Source organism: Acanthopagrus latus, chromosome 15, assembly GCF_904848185.1.
Source record: "Acanthopagrus latus isolate v.2019 chromosome 15, fAcaLat1.1, whole genome shotgun sequence".
NCBI classification, from domain to species: Eukaryota; Metazoa; Chordata; class Actinopteri; order Spariformes; family Sparidae; genus Acanthopagrus; species Acanthopagrus latus.
Window position 1 is genome coordinate 22,557,671 of NC_051053.1, and position 17,607 is coordinate 22,575,277.

The 17,607-nt window shown below is 39.5% G+C and overlaps 1 protein-coding gene across 3 annotated transcripts; it reads right to left on the bottom strand.

Annotated features, from left to right (window-relative positions):
* Positions 1-3,545: 3,545 nt before the first annotated feature.
* LOC119033233 (bifunctional 3'-phosphoadenosine 5'-phosphosulfate synthase 2-like) lies at positions 3,546-16,733 on the bottom strand. Of its 3 annotated transcripts, XM_037123063.1 has the most exons (14): positions 15,984-16,733; positions 12,999-13,113; positions 12,638-12,873; positions 12,373-12,511; positions 12,171-12,289; positions 9,950-10,063; positions 8,948-9,059; positions 8,388-8,441; positions 8,086-8,127; positions 7,286-7,491; positions 6,960-7,095; positions 5,443-5,711; positions 5,119-5,348; positions 3,546-4,434 (listed from the first exon to the last, which is right to left on the bottom strand). In XM_037123063.1, the coding sequence occupies exons 1-14, from the start codon at positions 16,227-16,229 to the stop codon at positions 4,293-4,295; spliced, it is 2,160 nt and encodes a 719-aa protein (XP_036978958.1). In that variant the 5' UTR covers positions 16,230-16,733; the 3' UTR covers positions 3,546-4,292. The 3 variants fall into 3 exon arrangements, with proteins under 3 accessions (XP_036978958.1, XP_036978959.1, XP_036978960.1); XM_037123064.1 differs by lacking the exon at positions 8,086-8,127 and having other exon boundaries at positions 15,984-16,729; XM_037123065.1 differs by lacking the exons at positions 8,086-8,127; positions 8,388-8,441 and having other exon boundaries at positions 15,984-16,689.
* Positions 16,734-17,607: the final 874 nt, after the last annotated feature.

The window sequence follows — 17,607 nt, forward strand, 5'->3', positions numbered from 1 at the left end:
CATGCGACGCTCCCTTCTGTCAAAGTGATCACGTGTGGCTGTAATTAGGGAAGTTTCCAACATAATGTCACTTTTCGCGGTTTAAACTGTCATTTCAGCCTATAGAACATACACCCGTGTTACATAACGATCTATATTATATTATATATATTATCTATACAGAGAAACATTTGTGTACTTTGCAGCACCGTCATCGCGTTCTTTATAGAAATACTTCACTTTAATCTGAAATTATAACAATGTTAGTTGCAGGAAACAAAAACTTTCACCATAAACAAGTGTTGACATTGTCTTCATGAGAAAAAGAAACAAACACTAAAGACACATTCATAGTCACATTTTTTTTTGTTTTGTTTTGTTATGGTACTATAATTCTTCTCAATAATGTTATTCATTAATAATTTCTCATTTACTTCACAAATACACAAATGTTATCAAAATGTATGATGATGAGGCTGCAACCCTCACTCTGTTTCCATTATGATCTTTTAAATGCCAGAACTTACTGGTCAGAGCTGTTCAGATTGGCATATTCAAATGTTCTTATTGCTTTATTAGTTTATTATTATATGTAAATTAAACATTTTGGTTTTTGTAAAGTAAGTTGGACAAATTAACCATGTGAAAAAGTCACCTTGTGATCTGGGAAAAAGAACATTCGTCCATATTTTCTGCCTGATTCACTAAATCATTATTTGGGAAAAAAAAAAGAATTGGCACATCTACAAAATAACCGCAGTTTGAGCTTGGATGTGTTTCCACCAACAAAAATCAGTGCATGCTCCTGTGATCAGCACATCAGACAGTGGCTTTGGAGGCAGGGGCCCAACATTGTTATAGCCGGGCAGCACCAGCTGCAGAATGACATCCACATTATATCTATCACCTATCCCTCATCCATGCATCGTGACTATGCAAACAGTTTCATCTAGAATATGTGATAACTAATCAACATTTTCATATCTAAGAAAGCAGCCTTGCGCTTCAACCTGGACATCTGTGTGCTCCTGTACGAGGAACATCACATTTTGGGGTGTTAAATTAGGATTAGCCTTTATTCTGATTTATTAGGCCTGTAGGACACAAGAGATTTACACCAGTCGCTGTCCTGGTCATTTCTCAGCGATGTGAATTGTCAGATGTACAGTATAGTTGGAGGTTTTGTATAAGTACTGAGGGTGCAGTTCAACAGATTTAAATGGGGTTACCTGGAACATCGCAGATTAAATGATCTGATCCCATGTGAGGCTAATTAGGAATCTGCTTCTTACAGGGGGACACTGGTTCTCCTCATAGACGGACGCTCATCTCATAGCCATGTAAACCCTTACAGATTAATGACTGGCAAAATTAATCAGACCTTCAAGTTCACTCAACCATCTCTTAAGTGTAATTTGAAAGCGTCTCAGGATCTCCTTAATCTGTAATAAAAGATCGAGCTCGTAAAGCCCAATCCAGATCTGAAACCTGGGTTTTCCAAAGGTGCATAAGAAATTGTACCATTTAAAAAAAAAGTCTCCTCTGTTTACTCTTTATTTAACATAAAATCTGACTGATAGTTCTTGGAAAGACTGATTATTGGCCTGGTCAATTATCTGGGTCGATATTCTGCATTTTCTAATGATCAGAATCAATATTTAGATTTTTTTTTTTTTGTCAGACTGCAGAAAAATAATTTAATTTAAAAATGTGCTACTTTGGCTCTGACCCGCTTGTAACTAGGCTTTGGGAGTATCAGAACTAATGTGATGTGATATTGTAATTAGAATACAAACTATAATCAGGTAAAGTTACAGAACAAAAAAATGTAATTAGATTACAGATACAGTCAGAAAAAAAAGAGAGTTACAACAATCAGGATTACAATTTTGAAATGAGTCAGTAACCATGCTCATGTGCACACATGACAACACTTCATGAGTCTCACACAACATCACTACAGTGAAACTGACTACACTCGTTATTAAGAATGAATATAAATCATCTTGTTGATATTTTCTCTCTAATACTTATTTGTCATGTGTCTGGTATTGAGGTAATCCAAAAGTAACGGGAAACATTCGCTTTACACTACTTCTACTACTTCTGACAACAGGTAATTACTTACTGTATTAGAACACATATTTAAAGTAAACTTCCCAGGGAGGGCTGTTACGGTATCATTTTAATTACACGATTATCGTGGTGAGAAGAATTCAAGATATCGATGTTATCATGATAATCGCAGGGTCTCTTCTGACAAAAGCCAAACAAGGTGGTAACATCGTCCTCAACGAGCATTCAGCTGCATCACTGCTGTCGACTCTAACAAGCGTCATCATCAGTATATCGAGACACCCCCACTCACAACTCTGTCCACAACCATATCTGGTGGGTTATAGAGGGTTCACTTGATGGCCTTTCAACACTGGATAACATGAATCTGCAGAGTAACTACAAAACTAAAGTAATTAAGTACACGCTCCTTTTTTTCTGTGAGTAAAAGTAAAAATAAGTAAAAGTCTTCTAATAAAGGTATCTAATTAAACTACATTCACTCACTGGCTATTTTAAATTTTGACACTTAAACAAAAGATTTGTATTTTTCCTGCCAATGCATAATGGTTCCAAATATTTGTTACATACCTCCTTGATTACTTAATATTTGGTATCCGTATGAACCCTGAAAAAACATCGGTTGACCATCAGACAACAAGTCGCAACACAGGACTATTGTTGGTCTGGTCTTAGTGAGTACTATCATCTCAAATTAATGTTATTAAGTCATTTTTTGGGTACTTCCAAGTCTGTAATCGTCTAATACCTGAGGAATCATCAAACCATGTCATCTACTCTGTTACTTTTAAAAACCTAATCGAGTATTGTGTACAATTTGAATTGATATCTAAACTCTTTATCTGTGTTTTTGTAGCCAATAAGGCTGTCCTGAATGAAAACCCTTACATACTGACATATAACTGTACAGCAGGAGTAGGTTCAAGTTAGTGAAACTTTAAACTGGGGAAACAGAAACGCCTTTGACTGAATGCTGCTATTGATAATACGTTAAACATCAACAGTTAAAAAAGCAACCAATACTCAATACTCAAGCATTACAAAGAATATTTTGTACTTTTACCTGAGTATTACTTTACCACTGGTTACTTGTCCTTGAGTACAGACTTTTCAGTACTCTTTCAGTACTCAAGCCTGCCTCCTGCCAGAGAAACACAATGTAACTTTGCCCTTTTACACGCATTTACAGTAGAGCCTTGTTCTGTTATCATTGTGTTCGCCTGCACCACTTCTCGTCAGCAGATGGCAGCATTGTACTTTTCACACTGCAGCCACAAAATGCCAACCTGCCCAGTGGACTTCACCCGTTACCTCATGATAGATAAGCATGCACCTTGTACAGGAACAAGTTAATGTGAGGTGTGTTGCATAACCAGAGGTTAAATCAGTACAGAGAGAGATATGGCTGAAAGGAAAACATTTGAATCCTTCACATTAAGAGATTATTTTATCCACACATTATCTCACTATTAGGCATTCACCAGTCAATCTTTACAACAAATACGTTCCTTTATTACTGCTTCAGACATACTCTGTCTCCTATTTCTTTATTACATGAATGCACATGCCCATTTCATAAAATCACAAAAACATTGAGGGTTTTACAAATGTTGACATTTGTGAGAAAGGCACTTTCACATTATTAAAAGAAAAATGTTGCATTTCACAATAATGTGAAACTTTAACACGATGAATTAATCAACATTCATACATGTAAAACAAATAGGCAGTCTTGGTATTGATAAAACTGACAGTGACTTTCATCAGTCTGACAAATTATTCAACAGACAGTGATATCATCGACATAACATGCTATAAAAAGTGACATCTACATGTTGTTTTTTGTCATGCATCCTTCAGATAATTACATGTAAATATCACAAATGATTTCCCTGTCTTGGTATGTGCTCCTATGCTTAAAAATAAAAAAAGAATCTCAAGTTACCTTTAATTTATTAAAATACATAGATTAAGTTAATATGTATATAAACATACAATGGATTTATAGATCACATAGCTGTACTGGAATGTAGAAATGTAATGCTTTAACCGCTGGAGACAAGTCTTTCTCGATTTGGTGAAGCCTTGCACAAAACACCCACCCTTGCCACAATGACTCATGATTTATGGCAATCTAAATCCATCACTCGAAATGAATAATCAATCTAAAATTCCCCCTTAAAGATCCTGTAATCCTTATAAATGCTGTTTTGCTGGTGAGCTGAGCCGTTTGTTGATTACTTGTCCTTCTTCAGAGAGGTGTAGTACTCCACCAACACCCTCCAGGCCTTGGGGGCCATGAAACCATCTGGAGGGTTCTCCCCGCTCCGGGCCATGTTCCTCATCTTGGTTCCAGAGATGAACTCAAAGTCGGCTTTTCTAAAAGAGTGAGGAAAGGTTATATGAAGAGAATGGACAGAAATTATATTTACTAATTAGGCCATAATTACACCTGCAGGTCGAAATACCAAAAGGTGGATGTAAACACTACGAATCTACACGAGCGACTTCTGACTTGCAGTCATAATTTCGTGAGCTGTCTTGATGTTTATACTACAATCTGCTCGTAGTGCCAACAAGATAAGGCGTTATGTTATTGAGCAGAAGACTGCTGAGTCACTAATTCACAGCAAGTTGGAAAAAAAAATGTGGTGACAAGGACAATCACTCAAGTAATTTGTCCTTTTCATTCACAAAATAAATGATGCGTGCTTGATAACAAGACTTGATGGTTTAAATTTCAAGTAAATATGTCTGTCCATCCTCTTGACTTGTGGACTGAGCCCTCATGGACTAGTCATACATAATGTAATGTTAGGTCATCATGTTACGCCTGCAAGTGCCTGACAGTTCATGGCTATACAAGCTATTGATAGACAGGCCTGATGACCACGATACTAGAATACTTAAACAAGACACGCCGCCGAGTACCAGCAGTATCGCCCAGTGACTTCTCCAGGAAACTCGTGAATATGATGAAGAAACTTAACTCAGGTGTAGCCGTCAACTGTCACATTTTCAGATCACTAAAATGTTTACTGCAGTTTACAAGAAAAAACTCACCGCTCTGGGTCGTAAAAGTCCATAGCCTTCTTTGTCTTGTTGTAGGCTGCTACCCTGAATGGAATGATCTCCACAGAAGTGAGGCCCGGGGCCATGGTGAGCACCTTTCCTCCGTGGGTGGGCTCGTACAGGTCCTTTTTTGTCTCTGGGTGAGGCATGCCTGCTGGGTCCCGGCCAACAATGTAGAAGTTTGCTCCGGCAATCATTCTTGCTCTACAGTGCCACTGAACCTGGAGGGCATACAGGTTAATGTTCACACATTTGAAATCACAGGTGAACGGCTGACCAGTCAAGAGTTAGACTGAAGTAAACATTGCCCCTCACCTCTGTGGGTCCAGCGTACATCATAGGAGATGGAAAGATGGCGACGATGGTGCTGGCTGGGTCCAGAATGCCCTCCTCCAAGACAGCAGCATGCTGCTTCATCCTCCAGTCCAGAGGCACGTCATCATCTTTGGTCCAGCCGCCCAGTGGGTGCAGCAGGAGTACTGGATTCTTGTAGCCTCGCTCCAGGAGACGGCGCTTGGTGTCCTGCATCAGCAGGGCGTGACCATTGTGGACGGGGTTACGCAGCTGGAATGCAAATACCGCATCTATCGGGATAGCATGTGAGAGTTCATATCATGATAGTATTTGTTTAATATTACAGTACAGTGGTGCTTCATGATATGTGCATCCAACATGTGCAGGATATTGTGCATTTTAATAGCTTTCATGCTCACACTGCTTTTCAAATAACTCTAATGGACTCTTCCGGTTTGTATAACAGGATGAGTCTGCTGATATTCCATATTTTTCTTATTGTTAACAAATTCCAAGAAAAGACCAATGAAATGTTCCTCTATGTCAAAGAGCTCCATTGTTGTTTACTTTCTGTTGATCCCCCATATATAATCCAGGAAGCTCACTGGCATGCCATCTCTCTTGCAGGAAATAGTCCCATACAAATGCAAACATTTTTTTAAAAGTCAATTTTCTTTAACTGTTTCAAAACTTTTACTTCCTCTGGGCTCCGAGAGACGCAGACAGGCTAGGGAAATTAGAAGCTATTGAGTATGTGTGTCATGATTTCAATTCTAAACTGAAAATTGACTGAAATTATTTTAAGATTCTCCCAGTATTGTTTTCTATAATTTTTTTTGTGTTTAAAGAAAAATGAAAACACTTACATCTCTTGCTGATGGAAATATGGTGGTTATATCACACTTGATACCATGTAGCCTGTCATTTTAATGAGGAATTTGAAAATGTGCATAACAGGGATAGAAACCCATGATCTATTGAACTTTATGAACTGAGAGTTGATTTAAATACACCCAGTGTATTGAGAAGTGGACAAACACGTTGCTGGTTTTGGTCTTTTCATGGGTTTTGTACAATTAGAACTTATAGAATATTGTCAGCCATTATCGTTTAAGCGTACATCAAAACATGCTTGGACCAGTAAAAAACAAAACAAAAAAACAACTCAGGATGGTACCACAGGGCAGCACATGTTACTGCAAACCAAAAAAACATGACCAAGACACACTCTGTGATGTGATGTAGATAAAACCATAATACAAGTGAGAGAGTGAGACTGAAAACAGGTCATTTCATTGTTCACTACTTGATAATGTATGTTTCCACTGAACAATAAACAGATCACAATCATCACCATGCAGCTTAAAATTTACCATTTTATTTCATCAGGTCCTTTGTCAAGAACTTCTGAAAGACAAACGGTGCACTACTAAACAAACTGCTACAATGGATATACTATATTTATGGAATTGTACTTAATGCCATTTTGCCATCCCTGACTGACACTGTGGTTTTGTAAGTAATTTAGATTTTCTAACCTGCTTTCATGGCTTTGAACTTCTGCTTGAGCTCCTTTGGTGTGAGGCGATAATGGTCGAGCCCATCGTTCCATCTGATTCGCTCCAGTACCTCCAGGTCACCACCTACCAGCCAATCACCTCCCTCCATGACCATCTGCACAAGGTGATAAACACACTGTTATTTGTGGACACTGCAATTAGTTTTAATGATCAGCTAAAATCATTGTCTTTGATTTATGTTTAGCTTTCCACAAAAAAACAATGATGTAAGTGCCAGAGGATCTAACTGTCTACTGTGTGGGAGACATCCAAATTATAAGAATGTGTGATGAATGCCTTATTACCTTAATGTAAGGGTGCTGTGGACAAGTGGTGCCCCACTGTCTGGCACAGCGCTCCTCTTTGCGGTTTTCGTAAAACTCTGGGTTCCTGAGAATAGCCACTCGTCTACCCTGGTACTCGAGAGCTACAGCCGTGCAGCCGTCCAGCTCCTGCTTTTTCTCAGTGCTAACAGGCAGGACGATGGGAACGGACAAGTTGATGGCCCCACCTGATTAAGAGGAGGATGCAGTGATCTCAACCAGTGAAGCAAAGCAAATATTATTTTAGAAATGTTTGAATTAACAAAGAATACATTGAAATATCGGATATACAGGACATTTAGATATGTCTTTGGGTATAAGAACAACCACAGATACTCAAGGTGCAACTAATGTCAACTGCAACACCTGAACACTACATGAAACAACTGAGAGTTAAAACTAATCAGCATGTGAGAAAAATGGAAATGGTCGCAAAAAGTAATGAATGACTGGTTAAAAATAGTGATCTCAAAATATTGGCACATACAGACAAAATAGTTGGATAAAAGAAATGGAAAAACAGTTTAAACGTTTATCTCACTGTAATGAATAACAGTAAAAACAAATTCCTAAATTAATGGCCATATGATTGGAATAGAGAGCTAAAGGTTAAACCATCCATAACTGCTTAGCAAGATCTTGTTCCTGGACCTGTAACTTTTAGCAGAATCCTCCCCAAAAGTTAATGGGGTCTATTCTATTCTGAGCTGCAACCCATACTCCATTCAGGTTTTGTGGAAAACAGTTCTCGACATTTCATGCAATGCTGTTGACCAACATACCAACCAAACAACCTTCCTTGACAGAGATGATACAGATATGGTCTGGTGAATAGATAAGACAGAAGACTGTGAACATAAAAACATCTGCTCATAGAGGACGCACTGATGTGTCGTCCATGCGCAGACTTGTTTAAAAGATCAAGTTAATTTTGGTTTGATTAAATTTGATTTGTTTTTCAATTGTTTTAAAAAATAAATCAGATGATAATGTAATGGATTCCAGCAAGAGAAAAAAATTTAGAAGATATCTTCGAACCAAAGGAAGAAAGGCTCTCTGCCCAGAGGTATCCACGGTATCTTACCATAACATCTGGACACAGGATGTTTTGATGGTTCTGAAGAACTGGATGGTATTTCTTAGTTATGTGAGTTATATGAGACAGAAAAAGAAAAACATTTCGTTTCACGTTGTCCTATGTACCAGAGTCTCAGAAAGAATCTCTCAGTAAAACAAAAAAACAAGTTTTATTTGTTGGAAGACGCTGAAAAAAGGAAAAACTCAGTATGTTAGTATCAACACGTTTAACTGTCTGTTCTCGACTTTAGGGACATGTAATCTATGTAGTTTGCAGCAATCATTTGTTTTGCATTTGTTGTGGGATGGACCTAAATAAATTAGATGACCCCTCTGTGTTCATGTTGGACTATTTGGAAATAGGCTGCTTCTGTTGTATTTCTTAAGAAAGTCATAAATAAGAATCATTCCCACTTTCATTCATTCAATAATGGGAAATCTCTTATTTTAAATGTAAATCTGGTTGGTGGTAAACTGCTATTTATGCCTTTTAGGGCAGTGTGTGGTAAAGATAATGCCCTGGCAGGTTATTAAATGCATTAATATGATGCTGAAGTTGTTTCTCACCATCCAGCAGATTGCCAAAGTGTAAGACCTGGAGGAACTCTCTCTCTCTCATGAAGCCTTTCAGAGGACTGGCCCAGCCCTCTGCCAAAATCTGCACCCATTGTAGATCCAGCTGAGGACAAAGAAGAGTTACTGACCATAAACAGATGGCACTCAGAACATTAACACAACTTTTAACATATGTTTCCACTTCAGAAAAGCCATGGCTTTATTTGCACTGGCTGTAGTATTGTTAAAGTTGATGCACACGTCAAAAGGTCTGTAATTACACTATGAATGACAGAATTAGTGATGGTTAGAAAACAGGCAGAGTGCCAAACCAAAAGACAGCCTCATTGTGCTGGGTCTGACTGAGTCATAACTGATGGTGTATTTATGATTAATGTATTAACATCTGCACTAAATCGTGACAAATCGTGGTCTGAGATGATTTGTTGTGCCCATGAATAACAGACTGCCTACACTGCAGCTTGCATAAACAGAAGATACTGCATCATCTGAAATATCTTTACAGAGTGAATACTCAACTTTGACCACAAATTAGTATATGCAAGGAAGAGGAATGATACTGTTAGGAAATACATTTAAATTTAAGTATTTGTATGTTAAGAAGTTTGAAGTGCATCTTCAGGACACTGGTAGATTGATAACAGCTGTAATATATATCACAGTCATACTGTCATCAGACATTAATTGCTCTATCTTGCTCTAAATTCAAGAAGAACATGAAACAGCTATTCTTCTTCAAGTTGAAATCTTCATTCACCTCCAGGGAATCAGCCTGAACAGTAATTTGATATGTTAAGCACACCACTGTATGCCTGGCTGGTTCTTTTGTCTTTGTTAGTACCCAGGGAAGTCAGAGCTGTTACATTAGTACAAGGAGTCCAAACAGTGGTGAATGTTTATGGGCTCGTCACGAGCAGCTCTGTGCCATGTCTAGTATTGACCCCTTGCCCGTTTGCTGTGTGGCGGAGCGTATCATCCGAAGCGGTGGGTTACCTTGGTGATGCTGATAGTGGGAAGCGTGTTTGCGTCAGCCACAGCGAGATTCAGCTTGTTCTCCGGAACAAATAGTTCATTCAGCTCCTCCATGATCTCGCCGGGTACAATATTCTATATAGAAGGAGAAAAAGGGAATATTCACATTATAGTTGGAGACATTTGGTAATGTTGTGATGTGCATGTTCAGCTTTTTTTGTGGTTGTTGTCGTGGAATCTTTGGTGTTCAGGTAGTGAAGCTGATGAGATACTACTCAGTTTGCCAATGTGAACAAGGGAGAAATGTGTCAATGACTCAGCACCTACTGCCACATTAACAGAGCTTGCCTTTGGGCGTTTATTAAGCAATGCACCCATGGGAACAGGGTGCCATCTTTGAAAAATCTTTTTGCAAACCCATGCTAGCAAAGCACTTTTTAATCTAAACGTAATTCACTTATGTCATAGAACAATAAAAAAGGGTGTTGTGTCAACACAATTACATTTAACATTTATTATCAGCAAAGCTTGAGCCTTGGCAGTGGAGGTAATTATATCTGTGTGTACTCTGTCTTTATCAGCACCCGGATCTTTCATACATATTTACAAATGATCCATGGGTCATAATGGCATTGAGTGAGAGAGATTGATTAGCTTTAGATGACATGCATTACTGTGAGCACCTTGCCCTAATGAGATTTCAGCTGCTCTTTGAGATGTGAGAGTTATCACCTGTAGCTCTACAGCGCTTTTTTAAAACAAGTATTTTAAGCTCCAAAAACTTTTAATTTTGCTATCATATGTTTCATAATGTGTATTCGTGCTCTACTTGTTTTCTTTCACCTGAATCATATTTTGTTCTACGGATGGGAATTAATGAGATTTTATTGATACCAATGCCATTATCAATTCTGCATATCAGTCTGACTGTTATTGATTCCCTTATTGATGCCTGATCAATTTTCTGTGTGGAAAAGAAGTAGGCACATACTTTTTTTTAGAGTCAACAGTGCAGAAGCAGAGTAAAAAAAAGGTTTGCATGTGACTCTGTTTAATTTGGAAACAGTTCTTTCAACGAAAGGCTGAAATGAGACAATATTTGTACAGCACTCTGACATTATCATTAATATTTAAGCCTGATTGTGTCACTAATGTTTTTTTGTGCTGGTCAGTTAGGGAGCAGTGGCTCTCATGCGTCAACTACACATTAACTCCTTGAAATTAAGCCCATGTTGTGTAAAAAGATGTTTTAGCATCTTGCTGACATTTTCATCCTCACACAAAATGATCATTTCACAGGCATTAGACCTGGCAATGTTGCTTCAGGAGGTTTCTTCATCACAGGCACGAGTCCTTCTTGTTGAAGTTTCCAGTATTGTAGACCCAAGAGTTTGCTTCATTGTTTTGCGATGCAGTGCACATGGTACTGGACGCTGAGGAGCGTAGTAGCACTTAGTAGTGATTCCAATGGATAAGACAAGTTCAGCTCTCAAATCCCATCCCTGTTTACGGCTGCAATGACCTACTATCACTGTTGAGATCAATAGTGTAATGTATTCTGAGCAATCAAACATCATCTAAGGGTCACCAGGATGCTCTTACCCTGAACAGTTATTATTAGTTCCCTCAACAATTTTCTCATTTCATTTTTCTCCGAATTACTGGGTACTGGCAAAAGTTCAGTGCCACCGTTAGCTGACAGACCATCAAAAAGAGGAAGGATGAAATGATGCAAGAATACAGGTTGCAGAGTAGAGGAAGAAATACAAGCGAGTGAGAGAGGAGGCAAAAGCCAATGAAGGGAAGGTCTCACACCATGTGGAGTGAAACTTGTCTTTTTATTTACATGTTCAAAGAAAAAAAAACAACAAAAAAACTAAAGAAAAGTTGGAAGTGTATGTCTTCTTCACTGGACCTGTTTCTTCCATTTACAGTGCCAAACTGTGCTCAGTTAAAAATTGGCAGAGTTCCCATGAAAACCTGTAGTGTTGGCGGGTATGTCTTCTTCATGTGTAGTTATGTGAAATCATTGTGTGGGTCAAAGAAACCAGCTAGTCAAGCCCATCCCAGAGTATACAGCGCTTTTTTTTGTGACATAAGCTGCTTGTTTGAACAGGGATATATCATTCCGTGTACAGACAGATTTCTGGCTATTAGCCTTTGACATGTATGATGAATGATGGAGGCCTGTGTAGGAAACAACTTTACATTAAATTCTGCTGTACTGTCTGTTAACACCCACCTGGTCCCTGAGCAGCTCCAACACTTGGTGGAGGCATTCGTTGACTGAGAGCTCTCCAGTTTTCAGGACAAGATCTGGTTCCTCGGGACGCTCATAGTTTGAGTCGATACCAGTGAAACCTGGGAACAAATGTAAGAATCACAAGCAATTGCAAAGCAATACATTGGAGAGAATTTGTTAAGGTAAGGATTGTCATACAGACCTTTGATCTCTCCAGCGCGAGCCTTCTTGTAAAGTCCTTTTACATCCCTACTCTCACACAACTCAAGAGGAGCGTGGATGAACACCTCGAAAAATGGAAGTCCGGCACTGGCATGGATCTTCCTTGCCTCCTCGCGATCCTGTGAAAGAAAAAAGTACATGTATATAATCTGAATTAAGTTTTAAGTATTGCCAACATGCTGGTAATTTTGGAATTTAGATAGAAATATATTTCATCTAGAACATGGTTGTAATGGTTTCCTGACCTTGCTGAAGGGAGAGATGAAACTGGTAACACACACCAGCCCAGCATCGGCAAACAGTTTGGCCACCTCAGCGACACGACGGATGTTTTCCTCGCGGTCTTCAGCAGTGAAGCCCAGATTCTTGTTCAGGCCATGGCGAATGTTGTCTCCGTCCAGCGAGTAGCAAGGGATAGCATGGGACACAAGGTACTCTTCAAGAGCAAAACTGATGGTAGTCTTCCCGGCACCAGACAAACCTGGTGGGAAAGTGTGACAAGCATGAAGCTGGGTCGAATGAAGTGCTATTTCTAAAACAGTCCATATTGTGGCAGATGAAGGAGCGATCTGAAGACAGATATCATATTAGACTATTGAGATTTACCAGTGAGCCAGATAGTGCAGCCTCTGAAGCCTCCCCTGGTGCCCACGACCTGCCCTCTCTTGCTACGGCTGACATGGTGGGCCTGGTACACCACATTCGTTGACCTGTTCAGATCCTGAAATAGCAGAACACAGGCTCAGCTTGGTCCTAGGAAATTGTTTGTAAAAAAATCAATAGGCAAACAGGACATGAGTGGTTCCCATGGACCATCTACATCTGAACGCTGCAGTTGTCTGACCCCGCCTGACTTACTTTGTCATGTCATCCAACATATATTGTCACTTTACATAGTGATTACAGCTCAGTTTAGTGTAGCATGACTGTTTTTCCGTGCCCTGTCCGTAGTGACTATGTGGATAAATGGGGCTGTATTGACTTCTAAAGGGGAGGGGTAGAGGAGGGAAGGGATGAAGGGAGGGGGAGGACTGACTGGACAATGTGTCCAGTGTGCTGCCTGCAGCCCAGCGATGATGTGGCAGTGCTCGTGCCCACACGTTCGCCCTCTGCATCCACTCTCCCTTCTTCCCTACATCCATCCCATGGCTTCACTTTTTGCATACTCACCCCTCACCTCCTCCCTCCTCTCAGTGACTACAACGTACGCCTATAAAATGCCTGAATAAACACTCACAGGGTTTCAGTCTGACTCTGACAATATGGATTTAAGTCATTTTTCTCTTTTGTGCACAAACATTGTTGTGACTGTATGATGTAATGACCTTGTGCCATCACACATAAGGTGTGTTTCATTTGATAATGTGAGATGATCACCACATGCATTTAGACTTTATGACTGTCTTCCTAGAGGAGAGGATTTGATGGGTTTATAGGTCACCAATCTGACCACTAAAAAAATCAAGCCGCAGCCTTCAGGGCCGAAAAATCAAGCCAAACTACAGTTCCTCAAACGGCCACACTGGCTCCAGAAGTGAGTCAATCCCCCTAGACCTCCATAATAAAATGCCTAAGGTTTACTTCTAAAATAAACACGTTTTAAAAAAATTGTTCTGAATTTTTATATCTCATGCTTGTTTAAATGATATCAAGGCTTAGAGTTATGCATGATTAAGGGTGTGGCTATCTTGAGCGATACCGAACTGTTAACTCTCAGGCTTGCTGTCAGCAGCGGGCTTCATTTTGCTCACCTCAGACTTTTTGGGTTTGACCCCTTGAGCTCTGATTACTGATGATTATTTATGAAAAATCTAACTATGCTGACATTTCGGTAGAGTGCCAATGGTCAGCCCTACAACATTATTGAAAAATCATTTTTTAAAATAAAAAAAATATTGTGATACTTGATTTTGTTGCCCGGTCTTAGTGTTTATGAAGTGCTATTGAGGAGATTTCAAAATGTTGAGATATATATCTGGAATCCCAATATAGTCTAAAAATATCATGAAATTCTTTTATCATTATTGTTTGTATAATGCCCCAGGAATCAGGCAGTGCCAAGACGGCACTCGCCACCCACATGGAGCTTCACAATGGTTCTTCAGAAGCCTGTTGATGACGTTGCAAATTTAACTGGCATTAAATTGGGTTTACCACAAGCAGGATTTCAAGTAGACTTGCTGCTCCACCTCACAACAGTGCAAACATGCTTCACACGCTCTATTTTTTATTTGCTCACTAATAACGGTCAAATAACATGTACCCTAAACTTGCTGCCTGTGCTGCACACACCCACGCAACTGGAGTGAGATTAAGACAAACAGCGCTATTCTTCTAGACATAGTGGACACCTTCTCTCCTTCAATCACAAACTGCCAACACACTGATCCTTATTATGTCCTACTTCCTTTAATGGGGAGACATTCTCTTTATTCATGATTTTATCCAAAACATTACTTCACTTCTTATTATTAACTTTATTTCTTTTTAATCCACTTTTTTTCTCTCTCAAATCTCTTTCCTGTTGAAAAGCCCTTTCATCTGCATTCCTGCATAAGAAATGCACCAGAGACCCTTGTTATTACAAATTTAGAGGATCTTATATAACTCTTTTATCTTTCTCCCAGCTCAGCTCAGACTACATCCTGTTTCCAAGGAAATCACAATAGATTACCTTACAATAAAGTGCTCTGAAGTTACTCAACTGCAGGAATTTGAGCAATGATAACATAACTTATCAAAGTAATAATGACACGTTAACTTGCTAACTCACGATTTAAAAGCTCTGTTAGGTATTCTCATCATCGACTTGTCTACTGTTTCCTCAATTAATCATCTTTCTTTTTTTAATATAAAGGTGAAAGATGTTCAATTTCTCATATAGCAAAAGCAGCATCGCATACTCATGTTTAACAATCAGAGAGCTGCAGATGTGTGACATGTTTGATTTCCAAAGTGACCAAAACGCTGCATCAGTTTTTTTTTCTAGTTTCTGTACAAAAGCTGTGCACTGAAAACACCTTCTCATACTTCAGGATCACTAACACACAAGATCTCTGAGTTAGCAGCATTCCTGTGCAGCATCAGCCAGCCGGTTTCACAGTGGCTTCTTTCTCCCTCCCCTCCTCACCAGACACCCGACGTTATGAATGGGCCAAATTGACATGGATACGTTACTACAACAACCCTTCTATTCAGAGTCAAGGCTGCGACCATCACACCTGGTAGTTGGTTACAGTAAAGAGGCATAACTTAGACGTGAACTGAACGAGCTGTTGTTGGGTTTAAAAAAAAATGTGAAGCAGCAGTCCAGAGTTACTTTGAAGGAAATTCACTGATTCTTTTCTCTCAGTAGCAGAAGGATCGCCGACAAGGAGAAACACAGCGGACAGTCAGATTGATTGATTTCGTGTGTTAACAACGAGAATAGTCTTTTTAATACACAAGCTAGCAAGGAAGATTTACATCTCGGGCGCTGGCTTCGCTTCACGTCTTTGACACACATTTTAGGCTAATCTGATGACAGCTTGAATTTCAGTCGTTCCCCTCCTCGCCCCCCTTATCTCCAGATCTACTAAGTTAGTTACTCACCGTGCGAAGCTTTTTCACCCCGGACATTTCTCTCGACCGCTGCTGCTGCTGCTGCTGCACACCGGGCTCAGACACACAGAGGCCTGGATGGGGGGAGTCTGTCGCTCGCTCGGGTTGTAACCACCAAAGTTTTGGCAGCGGTAATCCAAGAAGACGAGGGGCTTTAAAAGGGACTTCCAAGACACGTAGCATTCCGCTGGCCCAACCTCCAGTCCTCCTCCTCCTCCGACGTCGTGAAATCTGCATAATTCGCCGTGTAGCAGCCAATGCTCAAGAATAACGACATGACGGGGCCGATCGCTGAAACCGGCAGAACTAGGCTGGAGGTTGAACACTGACGTTACTCACGCCAACGTTATCAACCAAGTTTATCAAATCAAATACAACTTTCTGCCGCGGCTATTGCTGCTCGTGTAATCACAGTCGAACAAGATGACAGACTGATTTCAACTGACGGTTACGAACAAACAGTCGACGCCGAACCGTTAAAAACACATCAGCTCCGTTTGAAATCGGCCACCTCTAACCGTTGTTAGCGAGCTAACGTTAAACTTAACTTCTAAGCTAATGACAGTTACGCTAGCTGTACTTTAATGGAGCAAAATGGCTGAAAATTGAGGTTATTCTCTGTCCTGGGGAATGTCCTCACCTCAGTCACGTTGTACTTAAAGTTGTGCGCATAACATAAAGTAACCTCGCTTCATTATTTACCGAGTAAATGTCCAGTGAGGTTAATAAGAAATGTCTGAAACGTGACATTAAGAACCAGCTTGGTGTATTAACGAGACGTTGACTTTAGAATGCCGTAATAACGGTTGAGAGTGAGATTAGACATCAGCTGTAATGCAAATCGTTTCAGTTCAGGTTACAAGAAAACACTCCGCCCTGGTTGAAGATGAACCATTTAAAACACTTTGGCTCTATTTGATATCTGCCACCTTCAACCTTTTATTAGCGTGCTAAAAGTAGCTTTTAAACTTTTACAGTTATGCTAGCTTAACTTGGTTTGAGCAAAGTGGCTGAAAAAAAGTTGTTCTTTTCAAAGTCCTACGTCTGATCTGTAGAGAAAAAGTTAATGATTGTCTATTAAAAAAACAAAAACAAAAAAAAACAACTAAATAAAATAAATATTTACAATAGAAACCCAGAAGCCTTCAACTCAATTTCTGGATTTAAGCTGCACTATGTAGTTTTGGGGAAGACATTTTAATCCGATGAGAAATATCTTTCTATTTGTTTTCATGACTGAACAAACAAAACAGATTTCATACTTTGTTTATATTTGGCCGACCCTGCTGCCTCTCTAGCATCACAGTGTTCTGGGAACACCCATTTCCCTCAGATATTTGGAAAAGGAATGAACGATGCCAAATATTGTGTAAGCCTGGAGCTTAACTGGAGGTAGATTAACAATGGTTAAAGAAGCAACTGGAGTATACTGTAAATAGCTGGGAGCTAAACCACATGGTGTCAGTTAATTTTGTACCTTGTAACTGATGGACTTTTTATGAGTGACAAATACATCTTGCAATGTACACTATATATGGAATATTTGCAGTTTATACATTAGTTTCTTTCTTAAAAGTATGAATGAGGAACTAAAAGTTGAAATTGCAAGTATTAG

Bases quoted from the DNA above. Each gene is read 5' to 3' on its own strand.
- LOC119033233 (XM_037123063.1), bottom strand. From the start codon at position 16,229: ATGCAGATTTCACGACGTCGGAGGAGGAGGAGGACTGGAGGTTGGGCC. The intron at 12,874-12,998 runs GTAAATCTCAAT...CTTTCCCACCAG, and splicing joins CTGCACTATCTGGCTCACTG to GTTTGTCTGGTGCCGGGAAG. The intron at 8,128-8,387 runs GTAAGATACCGT...TCTATTCACCAG, and splicing joins TCCTGTGTCCAGATGTTATG to ACCATATCTGTATCATCTCT.